The 14299-nt window shown below is 47.1% G+C and overlaps 1 protein-coding gene across 1 annotated transcript in view; it reads left to right on the plus strand.

Moving 5' to 3' along the window:
- mep1b (meprin A, beta) overlaps positions 1-14299 on the plus strand; it is a 53405-nt gene that overhangs the window by 9121 nt on the left and 29985 nt on the right. The window contains exons 2-6 of the mRNA XM_038808590.1: positions 5869-5887; positions 9490-9540; positions 10357-10400; positions 11963-12041; positions 13531-13648. Of these exons, the coding sequence (XP_038664518.1) occupies positions 5869-5887; positions 9490-9540; positions 10357-10400; positions 11963-12041; positions 13531-13648 (311 nt within the window). The remainder of the gene's footprint in view (positions 1-5868; positions 5888-9489; positions 9541-10356; positions 10401-11962; positions 12042-13530; positions 13649-14299) is intronic.

Genomic DNA, 14299 nt, shown 5'->3' on the forward strand with positions numbered 1-14299 from the left:
CCCACCCCCCCCCCCCCCCCCCCCCCCCCCCCCCCCGGCCACAGCAGGTGCCCCTAGACCCCAGGCCCCTGCCGGGAACATTAGGGAGACCGTGCTCAGGTGCTCCGCACACCCACCCTTTGGTCACGAGGATATTCCCAGTGCTGAAGACCAGCTCCGGAGTGTTTGATTGTTGGCTGCTGGCTCTATGTTGCTGAAGCTTCAAGAGTTCAGGCAAACTGTTCAGGTTTCAAGGTTTGATTGAATTGCGATGCAATAATCATCGCCTGAGATGTGGCACGTGTACCCAAGAGAAGCCACTTGAGAATATGTTTTTTATTAAATGGTCAACAGTACCTTTTTTTTATTTAGAGTACCCAATTCATTACTTTTTTCCAATTAAGAGGCAATTTAGTGTGGCCAATCCACCTACCCTGCACATCTTTGGGTTGTGGGGGTGAAACCCACGCAGACACGGGGAGAATGTGCAAACTCCACACGGACAGTGACCCAGAGCCGGAATCGAACCTGGGACCTTGGCGCCGTGAGACTGCAGTGCTAACCACTGCGCCACCATGCTGCTCATGGTCAACAGTACCTTTATACAAAGAAATGAAAAGCAATTACTTAACAGCCCATCTATCACACAAACCATTCATCACCGAAGAAAATGCACCGTGCCTTGCACACAAACACAAGCACCTTTTGGCTACAGAATATCGGTACAAACACAAATCTACAATAGTTCATTTGTGCAAAAAAAAACCCCAAACACACTACATCAGCCTCGCAGATCCTCAGCAACATGGAGGATCCCTGCCGGTCGGACGTCTTACATATCAGTCTCTGTTCATGAGCCTCCATTGCACAGGCCTTCTTATCCAGCCTAATTTCATCACAGCCAAGGCTCGATATCCACAAGTTCCACTAGCGTTCAAGTTGCAGTCAAACAGCCTTGACGTCCAGCGTGTTTGAGTTGCGGCGATGTGCTTGTCGACATGCAGCACTCACCACACTTACAATAAAGCATTTCTTCAACACTGCCATCAGGTTGCTCATTCGGATCAATCCGCCTCTCTTTCTCTCCCTCCTACAGCTCGCAGTAGTAGACTCGTCAGCAGGGGGAAATCACTCCGATCCAGAGCACACCAGAGCACACCCTTTCCCCTTCACCAGTGCTGGCAGCAAATAAGACCATAAGACATAGGAGCAGCATTAGACCATTCGGCCCATCGAGTCTGCTCCACCATTCAATCATGGCTGATACTATTCTCCTGCCTTCTCCCCATAATCCCGGATCCCCTTATTAATCAAGAACCTATCTATCTCTGCCTTAAAGACACTCAGTGATTTGGCCTCCACAGCCTTCTGCAGCAAAGAGTTCCACAGATTCACCACACTCTGGCTGAAGAAATTCCTCCTGATCTCAGTTTTAACGGATCGTCCCTTCAGTCTGAGGCTGTGTCTAGTTTCTCCCACTAGTGGAAACATCCTCTCCACGTCCACTCTATCCAGGCCTCGCAGCATCCTGCAAGTTTCAATAAGATCTCCCCTCATCCTTCTAAACTCCATCCAGTACAGACCCAGAGTCTTCAAGCACTCCTCATTCGACAAGCTCTTTATTCCTTGATCATTCTTGTGAACTTCCTCTGGACGATTTCCAAGGCCAGCACATTTTTCCTTCGATAGGGGGCTTAAAACTGCTCACAATACTCCAAATGGGGTCTGACCAGAACCTTATACAGCCTCAGCAGGTTATCCCTGCTCTTGTAGATGGTAATATCATCTTACCAGCCCCCATTTCCTTACTCCAAGTCACAAAAGCAAAGAGGCGGCAGCAAACAAACACACAGCCTCCAGGCAGCTGCAGCTGCAAGCAGCAAACATCACTCAGTGAGATCAATGTGCCTCTTTTTCCCCCCTCTTGCAACTTCCAGCAGTAGACCCCTCGGCCGGGGAAAATCGCACCGACCCAGAACATGCCGAAAGTGAGAAAGAACTCCCCTTTCCCTTCTCCAGCCCAGGTAGCAGGTCATCTTCCATCCTCCCTTTTCCAGGCTGCAGAATAAGAAGAAAACATCAGCAACCTCCAGGCATTTGCAGCCACCAGCAGCCACAAGCAGCAAACACAACCTGCAGCACCACTTGTGAGCTATGAAGTGCTCTCACAACTAACAAGGCCAATTCCTTTCTCAGGTGTGAAGCTAGAGGCTGCTCACAGTCAAAGGGAGTTAAAGTGACCATCAGCGTATAACCAAGCACAGGACTCTGCCCTGGATGTTTTTGGTGGGACAGACAGGCAGCAGCTGTAGTTATCCCTGTTATGGGTGTCCACGATATTTAAAGATGGCTTGAAGGCCTCACGAACAAAAAGCCTCTCACCACGCCCCTTCCTATCTCTAGCCCAGGGGAAACGCCTGACCTGGAACGATGGCCCCTCTGACCATGACGTGCACCCCCCGCCGCCCAGCAATGAAACGGCAGCTTCAGTGCCCTTGAGCTGCAAGTCGGAAATGGAATTGGCTGCTCGCCTCCTCAGTTCCCTTCAGTAGCCATTGCACCAGCTTCACATTTTTTAAATGATTTCTCGCTGGGGAGCTGGTTAATTCCTGGGAGGCCGTTACATTCCACTTCAATCACACCAATGAGATGGAAATTAAGACAAATTAGGGTTCATAATATGCTCGCCATACTTGGGCGAGATCCGGAGCCATCGGCAGAGGGCCGGTTAGATAGCAAACTCAATTGCACCCGGTGCAAATCTGGATTAAGGCCTTTCCCGCTATTTAACTGGCACGCCAAGCGCAACATGGTGGTTAAATCATGCCCCTCATGTGCTGTGGATAAAGGGGAACTGGTGGATGTACTGGACTTAGATTTCCAAAAGCCTTTTGATAAGGTGTCACATAAGAACATAAGAACTAGGAGCAGGAGTAGGCCATCTGGCCCCTCGAGCCTGCTCCGCCATTCAATTAGATCATGGCTGATCTTTTGTGGACTCAGCTCCACTTTCCGGCCCGAACACCATAACCCTTAATCCCTTTATTCTTCAAAAAACTATCTATCTTTACCTTAAAAACATGTAATGAAGGAGCCTCAACTGCTTCACTGGGCAAGGAATTCCATAGATTCACAACCCTTTGGGTGAAGAAGTTCCTCCTAAACTCAGTCCTAAATCTACTTCCCCTTATTTTGAGGCTATGTCCCCTAGTTCTGCTGTCACCCGCCAGTGGAAACAACCTGCCCGCATCTATCCTATCTATTCCCTTCATAATTTTAAATGTTTGTATAAGATCCCCCCTCATCCTTCTAAATTCCAACGAGTACAGTCCCAGTCTACTCAACCTCTCCTCATAATCCAACCCCTTCAGCTCTGGGATTAACCTAGTCAATATCCTCTGCACACCCTCCAGCGCCAGTACGTCCTTTCTCAAGTAAGGAGACCAAAACTGAACACAATACTCCAGGTGTGGCCGCACTAACACCTTATGCAATTGCAATATAACAATTGCACATCAAAGATTATTGAGGAAAATAAGAGGTCCTGGTTTAGCGGGTAACATATTGGCACAAATAGAAGATTGGCTGGTTAACAGGAAGCAACGTTGACATAAATGTATCATTTTCCAGTTGGCAAGATGCGACCAGCGATGTGACACAGGGATCAGTGCTGGGGCCTCAACCTTTTAGAATTGATAGAAATGACTCGGATGAAGGGATTGAAGATACTGTTGCTAAATTTGCTGATGTCATAAAGATAGGTAGGAAAGTAAATTGTGAAGAGGACGTAAGGAGGCGACAAAGGGGCATTGGGCGGAACTTTACCACATCTTCTTAGAGCATCAGGGACTGCCTGAAACCCAGCCTGTAGCTGTCCAACTGCACAGCCGACCTTTTAGTCCAGGTTTTGAGCATGAAAAAGCATTCAGGGGGCAAGGCCGGCCCCACAGAGATCGGGGCGCCCTTTGAAAACAGCGTTCCAATCAGCACTCGCATTGCTGTTCTCACTGACGGTGATGCGAGTGCAAATTTACCCCCATTGATATGTGAAGAGAGTGGGCAAAGTACTGGCAAATAGAGAATAATGCAGGTCAATGTGCAATTCTCCATTTTCGTAGGGAGAATAATAAATTTTATGGCCTAAATAGTGAGAGGTTGCAGAGGTCTAAGATTCAGAGGGATCTGGGTGCCCGAGTGCATAGAATTTATCATAGAATTTACAGTGCAGAAGGAGGCCATTCGGCACATCGAGTCTGCACCGGCTCTTGGAAAGAGCACCCTACCCCCTACCCAAGGTCAACACCTCCACCCTATCCCCATAACTCAGTAACCCCACCCAACACTAAGGGCAATTTTGGACACTTAGGGCAATTTTATCATGGCCAATCCACCTAACCCGCACATCTTTGGACTGTGGGAGGAAACCGGAGCACCCGGAGGAAACCCACGCACACACGGGGAGGATGTGCAGACTCCGCACAGACAGTGACCCAAGCCGGAATCAAACCTGGGACCCTGGAGCTGTGAAGCGATTGTGCTATCCACAATGCTACCATGCTGCCCATGAATCACAAAAAGGTACAGGTACAGCAAGGCATCAGGAAAGCTAATATGTTATCTTTTATTATTTTTTTAAAGATAAATTTAGAGTACCCAATTATTTTTCTTTTCCCAATTAAGGGGCAAATTAGCGTGGCCAATCCACCTAACCTGCACATCTTTGGGTTGTGAGGGTGAGACCCACGCAGATAGGGGGAGAATGTGCAAACTCCACACAGACAGTGACCCGGGGCCGGGATTCGAACCTGGATCCTCAGCGCCGCAGTCCCAGTGCTATCCACTGCGCCACACGCCGCCCTTTTATTGCTTATTATGAGGGAAATTGAATGGAAAAGTAGGGAAGTTATGCAGGTAGTGGCGTTCGCAAGCATCTGCTGCTCCTGTCCTCTCGAGAGTTTGTGAGTTTGGAAGTTGCTGTCAAAGGAGACTTGGTGAGTTCATAGAATCATAGAATTTACAGAGCAGAAGGAGGCTATTTGGCCCATTGAGTCTGCACCGGCTCTTTTTTGAAAGAGTAGCTGTAGTTGCTGCAGTGCACCTTGTAAATGGCACCCACGGCAGGCAGTGCACGCCGGTGGAGGGAGTGAATGTTTAAGATGACCCAAATTCTCCTGAGGTCTAAACTGGGTCTTCAATCCAAGGGTGGAATTTAACCAGTGACAGACTTACCCCTTGACAGCGATGTGCCCACGTCCCTTGAATTAAGAAAATGACTGTGTCGCAGAAAGTTAACACGGCCACCAATTCCAAATAACACCTTCTGTCCTTGTTTTCGCAAACTGCTTTAAATGTCTGTTATAGTTAAACAACAAAATGTAGTGATATTTGAGAGGCAGGATTGATTACAGAGATGATTGGGAATAACAAATGGATCTGAATAATATCTTGAGGTATATTCAGGGGGATTCAGATCATTTGTGGCTTTGTTAAATGGCGGAGCGGACTCGATGGGCCGAATGTCCTACTTCTGCTTCTTTTGGTTTGTCGGTTTGCCAATGTAGAATTGACCAAGTGTGGAAAGAGAACCTGCAACTAGGAAAATGGGAATAATCAGTTGCACAAACAAAAAGGAAATCCTTCCCCGTAAATTAGAAGATAGTGAGGGGATGGGCAGCAAATGTACTTCCTTCAACTGTATCATTCTCATGACGAAATATGTGATTCCAGCAACTACATCAGGACAGTGACAAATGCTGATTTAATGTTTCTAGCTCAGAGTTGATGGGCCAAATGGCCTTCTTCTGTATTGTAATAATTCTATGACTAATATCTTGATGTTGGCAGAAAAGAACATTTTCTAACTTGCATATTCCTTTATGTTTTCACCAGCCAACGTCACATGTGATCGGTAAGTTTGATATTTATTTGTTACTAAAAATGACCAGATATTTTATATACAAGCACAAACTATTTTGGGAATACCCAAGTGTCCTTGATCCAGAATCGATTCAGGTTACCTCTTGGAATCTCTTGACCTGCCCATTTCAATCTTCTTCCATCAGTCTTGTTGTAAACAATCTCACCCAACCAAACTGCTTACCTTTAATTTCCAATGTTTTAATCAGTCCCCCAATTTGAAATTCTCATTCTCGATTTGGAACCACTCCACCCCCATCTCTGTAACCTCTTCCGGGCCAGTAGCCGTCCAGGATTTCTGTACTCCTTTGACTCTGGCCCTCTTGCACAACTTCAATTTTAATCGCTCCGCTGTTGGCGGCAGTGCCTTCAGCTGCCTGCACCCCAGGCTCTGAAACTGCCTCCCTGCCGCTCTCCCTCTCTCTCTTCCTGACTTACGGTGCTACTTTAATATGCCTCTTTTGGCCACGTCGCAAATGTCACCTTTTGAGGCTGGATTAAAAGCCCTATATAAATGCAAGTTGTTGTTGTGGAGGTGCCACCTGATACCTGTACACCTTGCCAAAGTGAAACATTTTTCCATTCTCCTCATGACGTTACATAATGGCCATTCAACTCTGAAATTAATTCATTAAAAATAAATGGGTCTAGAACAGTGAATGTCATCAGAGCTTCCCAAAGCACGTCTTAACCAAGGAAGTAATTCTAAAGTGTAGCAAATGTCTGAAAGCATTTGGAGTTATTATGCGATACTAAGGTTATTAAATATTAATGTAGATACTTTTGTTTGTTAAAACATCAATCAAACCACATTGGACTGGAATTCACCATGTTCCCCCCCCTACTTGGCTGAAAGGTCGGTCAGGAGACTGCACATGGAATAGCCGGCTGTCCCCACAGCCATTTAGTGTTTGGCGGGGCCTTCGCTGGCTCAGAATGAGACCTCCATCCCCATTCGGGGCGGACATCCTGCTTTAGAGAGAATCCGGAATACCTGATTGACCGACAACACCAGGTTCAAGCAGTGACCTCTGCTGGGACTACAGCCGGTCTCCGAAGAGGAAGAGGTCATGGAAACAGGACTTGAGTAAGTCCCGGGGGGTCAGCAAGGCCTGGGTGGCAGGCCCCAGCGAGGAGTGAATGAGGGAGATGTGGGACTGGATTTGAGGTCAGGTGGGAAGAGTTAAGGGGGTGTATGATCTTGGGGAGGGTGCTTTGTATTGGCACTGGGGACTCCCCAAAGGTAGATACCCCCCCCCCTTCACCTTCTTGCCCGATAGCAGCTCACCCAGTAAATTCTGCAGGTTACTTGCTTGGCCTGGGCCTCCCCAAGTAGTGGGTAAAAAATATTTGTATTCATTGAAGGGATGTGGACATTGCTGGCTAGGCCAGCCTTTATTACCCAACCCTAGTTACCCTCGAGAAGTTGGTGGTAAGCTGCCTTCTCCGGCTGCTGCAGTCCCTGAGGTGTAGGTACACACACAGTGCTGTTAGGGAGGGAGTTCCTGGATTTTGACCCAGTGACCGATAAGGAACTGCCGATATATTTCCAAGTCAGGATGGTGAATGGAACCTCCAAAACCCACATCCTGGCAGCTGATTGGTCACTCCCCCTTGTCGCGCCTCCATTAAAACCTGGAAGAAATGGAGTTGAAGGTGGGTTGGGCTTGAGTTTCAGATCCTGAGCACCTGACCTGACCCCACCCCACCCACTATTGGGGTTAATATTCACCCCATGGCCTCTGTATTAATTTGCATTGAACCGGTTCATTTAATTAATGGCGGGATTGTCTGGCCACGTCTGGCTGAAAGTTTTTGGCCGTCATGTCCAACACGGCTGAGTCCACCACTGTGGGCCAAATCTGGCCTAAATGATTCCTCTTAAAGGCACCACAGCAAACACACAGAGGAATTTTATTGCACCTTTCCAGAGTTCTTTAAATACTTTCCCCATTTTTCTTCCCATTGATCTCCAAACCACTGCACCGCAATCGAGTGTTTTTAATCTGATTTCACATTTTCTTCAATTGCCATGAAGATCAATGGGCATCATCAGTCTTGATGAAACCTGTAATCAATGGTGCCAATAAAAAAAGCTGTCTATCACGGGGAAGAATATACACAGATAGCTGTCGCAGAAGGATGTGGTACCTAAAGGGTTAACATAGGAATCAGTGCAGTATCACCCATATAGAGATGTAAGAACACACATGACCTAGAGCTAGGGGCCAGTGGAGAGGTAACATGCAAGCACCTTGTATGGGGTCCTCTCCAGACACTTACCCACTGCTGTAAACACTTACATAGTTCACTACTTGAGAATTGTGGAAGAGCCTTTTTGCCGAAGCTTTTCATCTCACACTCATCAGGACAATTAAGCAAGAATATCAAATTGCAAAGAGAACAACAATTCGCACTGTACGAGAAGAGAGTGCCGATTGGTTGGCAACTCTGGCGAAATGTCCTGATGAATGCACGACGAAACGTTTCGACAAAATGTCTCTTTTGTTTTCAGCGATGCTCATCGTCTGCACAAGCAGGCAACTATTAGTTCAGTACTGTACAGGCTTCTTTGCGCTTCAACAAGACTGTTCCATGGTGGCCAAGCAGTTACACATCGCAGAGGGGGGCAGAGCGACGAGAGGACGGAGAATCACCACAAAAAAAAAAGAAAAATCAACTTGTGTTCAAACAATTGGCACAGAAGCTTGGTGGGAATCAATCATTCTTTTTGTTGTGTGTTGAATTGTTGTGGTCGGGAAGGCATTGCCTGAAAGACCGGTAGAAGCAGGTGCAATAATAATTTCCAAAAGGAATTTGGATAAGTAGCGGTAGGGGAACAAAAACTGGCAGGGCAATGGGGAAAGAGCAGGATCAAAGGACTAATTGGATAGCTCTGTCCAAGTGCTGGCGATAGACCGAATGGCCTCCCCTCCGGGTTGTATCATTCCATGATTCTAACCCTAACCCTAACCCTAACCCTTGGAGTATAGTGTTCAATTCTGGTCGCCACACTACCAGAAGGATGTGGAGGTGTTAGAGAGGGTGCAGACGGGATTTACCAGGATGTTGCCTAGTGTGGAGGGCATTAGTTATGAGGAGAGGTTGGATAAATTTGGTTTGTTCTCACTGGAACGACGGAGGTTGAGGGGCGACCTGATAGAAGTCTACAAAATTATGAAGGGCATTGACAGAGTGGATAGTCAGAGGCTTTTCCCCAGAGTAGAGGGTCAATTACTAGGGGGTATAGGTTTAAGGTGCGAGGGGCAAGGTTTAGAGATGTACGAGGTAAGTTTTTTTACACAGAGGGTAGGGGGTGCCTGGAACTCGCTGCCGGAGGAGGTGGTGGAAGCAGGGACGATAGTGATGTTTAAGGGGCATCTTGACAAATACATGAATAGGACGGGAATAGAGGGATACGGACCCCAGAAGTGTAGAAGATTTTAGTTTAGACGGGCAGCATGGTCGGCACGGGCTTGGAGGGCCGAAGGGCCTGTTCCTGTGCTGTACATTTCTTTGTTCTTTGTTCTTGTAATATTCTGAACTTGTATGAAGAAAATCACCGAATAAAGTCCATTTTCATTTATCTTCTAGAAGTGGACGTCGACAATGGTTTAGATCAAGACATATTTGAAATCAATGAAGGTAACTTGGATTTATTTTATATCAGTTGAGGTCGATCTCTCGGTTGCTATGGAGAACAAGCATCAGTATAACAAGGACATTGAGATATTTTGGGAGTTGAACGATTTATTTTCATTTGGAGAATTGAATCAATCTTGATTTCACCACCGCTTGGATCAAAACTTCTTACTCTTCCTCTGCACAGTAAGCTAACTGTGTGTTGATCATCAGCTTCAGGTTGAGTTACAGATCCTCGCGACTGGCTTCAACTATTCCCTATGGTCTTACAATCATGTAATCCCGACAGTGCAGAAGGAGGCCATTCGGCTCATTCGAGTCTGTACCGACCCTCCGAAAGAGCACCTCATCCTGGCCCAATCCCCTGCCCATCCCCGTAACCCCACCTAACCTTTGAACATGAAGGGGCAATGTTAGCTTGGCCAATCCACCTAACCTGCACGTCTTTGGGCTGTGGGTGGTAACCGGAGCACCGAAACTGAGGTAGTGGTCTCCACATTCTCACCACTCTCTTGGGATGGTGAGCTCCCTATTGGATTTATGGATGGCTATTTATAGTTCTGTCTTTGGTTTTGAACTGCCTCGCAACTGGAGACACCTTATCGACGTCTAACCTCTCAAACTCTGTCCTCACCTTCACACTTCTAGCGGGTCGCACCCACTGCATGCACCCCACCATAATTCTCCAGCCAAAAACCCCCTCCCCTCACTCAATCTAGAAAGGAAGAAACACTCGGCTCTCGGCTCTCGATTTGCTGTGGAAAATAAAATTTTGAACCTTCTCCAGTGCGTCAATGTTTGTCTTTCTCCTCTCTGCAGAATTAGGATTGAATCTTTTCGAAGGGGACATGAAAATTGATAAGGTAAGTTTCGCGCAGCGAGATGAGGTAAGCAGATTGAATCGAAATGGTTTATTTCGACTTTCAGAAGGCTTTTGACAAAGTCCCACATAAGAGGTTCGTTTTTAAAATTAAAACACATGGGATGAGGGAGAGTGTATTGAGATGGATAGAAAACTGGTTGGCAGACAGGAAACCATGAATAGAAATAAATGGGTATTTTTCACATTAGAGGGGAACCACGGGGATTGGTGCTCGGACCCCAGCCATTCACAGTATATATTAATGATTTAGATGAGGAAACTAAAGGTAATACCTCAAAATTTTCAGATGACCCGATGATAGGGTGGGAGGGTGAGCTGTGAGGAGGATGCAAAGATCCTTCAGCGGGATTTAGACAAGTTGAGTGAGTGGGCAAATGAATGTAGTAATACCTGGATAAATATGAAGTTGTTTGGTCCCAAAATCAGGAAGGCAGGTTATTATCTGAATGGCTATCGGTTGAGAGAGGGGAATGTGCAACGAGACCTGGGTGTCCTGTGGACAAGTTACTGAATGTGGATACAGCAGGCAGTAAAGAAGTCAAATGGTATGTTGGTCTTCATAGTGAGAGGATTCGAGTACAGGGGCAGGGATGTGTGGCTGCAATTATACAGGGCCTTGGTGAGGCCACACCTGGAATATTGTGTTGCCGTTTTGGTCTCCTTCTCTGATGAAGGATGTTCTTGCTCTAGAGGGAGTGCAGCGAATGTTTACCAGACTGATTCCTGCGATGGCGTTTGAGGACAGATTGAGTTGGTTAGGATTATATACGCTGGAGTTTAGAAGAATGAGGGGGGATCTCATAGAAACCGGGGCGGCACGGTGGCACAGTGGTTAGCACCGCTGCCTCACATGCCAGGGACCTGGGTTCGATTCTAGCCTTGGGTGACTGTTTGTTTTCAAGTAACCCCTGTGTCTGTGTGGGTTTACTCCGGGTTCTCCGGTTTCCTCCCATAATCCAAGGATGTGAAGGCTCGGTGGAGTGGCCACGCTAAATTTCCCCTTAGTGTTCAAGATGTGCAGGATAGGTGGGATTGAGGGGACAGTGGGGGTGGGGGCCGACGGAGGGGGCTCTTTCAGAGGGTCAGTGCAGACTCGATGGGCCGAATGGCCTCTTTCTGCACTGTAGTGATTGTATTCTTCTAGGGAAACCTATAAAATCCTAACAGGACGAGGCTGGGTAGGTGCAGGGAGGATGTTCCTGATGGTGGGTGGGTCCAGAACCAGGAGACACAGTCTGAGGCTACGGGATAAAATTTCGGACTGAGATGAGAAGGAACGTCTTCACCCAGAGAGTGGTGGGCCTGTGAAATTCACTACCACAGAAAACAGTTGAGGCCAAAGCGTTGTATGTTTTCAAGAAGGGGTGAGATATCGCGCTTGGGGTGAAAGGGATGAAAGGGCATGGGGGGAGTAGCAGGAACAGGTTACTGAGTTGGATGATCAGCCATGATGGTAATGAATCGTGGAGCAGGCTCAAAGGGCCTGTTTCTATGCTTGCCACCCAGGGTGACTAACTTGGTTTCCATCTCTTTTGATACCAGTCAATTGACAGAAGCTCTCTCACGGATGACAAATATAGGTGGCCGCAAACAGTTCCATACTACCTGGAAGAAAATTTAAGTAGGTATTTAATACTAATCTCAACCTAAATCTTGCGCCTTTTCCATGTGTATTTCTCAATGGTTCGGCAGGGTTTTGAGACGTGGTCAGGTGTGGAATGGAGACAGATCGTAGCAGAAGAGAGCATGTGATGGCCAGCCTCCTGGTGACAGATGCACTCCAACGAGGCCCTCCACGTCTGCCTGGCTGCAGGAACAGCCACAGGCCACTTTGTAAAGGGGTTCCCTCCACCCCTGTCCCATATTTCCCAGCATTGTTGGAGAGAGGTCGCCTCCAGTTGGAAGCTCCCTCTCCCTCGCTGGCCTTTCATTGCAGCCTGCTGGTCCCTTTCAAACTAGAAGGCCTCTGATTGGCTCTCCAGCTTTGAGAGCCAATTGGATGGCGCTTCCGCCCTCCGGCCAATGATTGGCTTCCTCCAGGGGGTGGAGTTTTGACCCACATTCCGCTATGATATTCGGGATCGAAAACTCGCTGGGAAAATCCTGCCTTTTGTGTTTATTGAGATCCATTGCAAAGTTTGAACAAATGGCCCTTTCTTCACAGCGGTCCCCACATCAAGGCTGCCATTAATCCCTTCCACCATCACCTTAACAACCAGGTTAGGTTGAGTGGGAAGAGATTGTCAATTCTGTGGGTACAAAGCATTCCAATGAACTGGGAGTAGCCACATCCACACAACACTCCACGCACAACAATGTTAGTCTCTTAATACAAAATGGTATTTTACACATAGCTGGTCCTTCATTTGCTCATTTGTGTGAAAATAAATGTCTCAGGGATCAAATCGATAAAGGACACATTCTTGAACGTCCAGACATCTGAACGATGAACTATGAATCATTAAGTTATTGTTTTCTTAAAGGCCACAAATAATTCGTCATCAAATAATGCCGGCCTCCCCGAACAGGAGCCGGAATGTGGCGACGAGGGGCTTTTTCACAGTAACTTCATTGAAGTCTACTTGTGACAATAAGCTGTTATTATTATTATTAAAGGAATAACAGTTCAATTTACTATTGCGGAAAACAAGCTAACGTTCAATTTTTACCACCTTAATTACAACCCTGAACCCACTTAAGCTAAAGATGCGGGAAATCTGACACCAGAACAGGAAATGTTGGAAGCTCTCTTTTCAAAATCTTCCCATTTTTCTTCCCACTTCTCCTGCCCCTCGGTACCCGGCTAGCTGTTAAATCTTTCGCTCAGATGGCTGGACAGCTGGGTTGTGAGTTAGAGGTAAGCCACCATGATGAGTTCAATTCCCATACTAGCGTCCTCAACCTTGCCCCTCGCCTGAGGTGTGGTGACCCTCAGGTTAAATCCCCACCAGTCAGCTCTCCCCCCCCCTCAAAGGGGAAAGCAGCCTATGGTCATCTGGGACTCTGGCTTTACTTTATACTAAATGCAGGATTTAGACGTGGGCGTACAAATATTTGTGAGCAAGTTGTGAGCATTTCACTCTAGTGATCAAATTCCATTTCTCCTGTAGATATAAATGCTAAAGGTATGATCCTAAAAGCATTTGAACAGTATCGCCTCAAATCCTGCATTGATTTCAAGCCTTGGACAGGTGAAGCAAACTACATCTCGGTATTCAAAGGCAGTGGGTAAGAACACTTTCTTTATCTCAATATTTTCTCCTTGACACTGGTGCGTGTTCTCTGTGCTGACATTATTCTTTACAACTGCTGGGGTTGAGATTTAAGTATCGGTTTTCTTTGCACTTTATGGGGCGATGGTGGTGCACTGGTAATGTATAATAATCTTTATTAGTGTCACAAGCAGGCTTACATTAACACTGCAATTAAGTTACTGTGAAAGTCCCCTAGTTGCCACATCCCGGCACCTGTTTGGGTGCACGGAGGGAGAATTCAGAATGTCCAACTCACCTGACAAGCACGTTTTTTCAGGACCTGTGGGAGGAAACTGCAGCACCCGGAGGTAACCCACGCAGACACGGGGAGAACGTGCAGACTCCGCACAGAAAGTGACCCAAGCCGGGAATCGAACCCGGGTCCCTGGCACGGTGAAGCAACAGTGCTAACCACTGTGCTACCATGCTGCCAATGTCACTGTGTCCAGTGTTACTGGTCTAGTAATCCAGGTGACTGGGGACATGGGCTCAAATCCCACTACAGCAGCTGATGGAATATAACTCTGTATTAGTCTCTGTAATGGTCACCATGAAGCCATTGTCGAATGCTGTTCCCCAGGTTTTAGAACATGGGGAATGTGACATGATAAATGTACAGAACTGT

Source organism: Scyliorhinus canicula, chromosome 10, assembly GCF_902713615.1.
Source record: "Scyliorhinus canicula chromosome 10, sScyCan1.1, whole genome shotgun sequence".
Taxonomy (NCBI): Eukaryota; Metazoa; Chordata; class Chondrichthyes; order Carcharhiniformes; family Scyliorhinidae; genus Scyliorhinus; species Scyliorhinus canicula.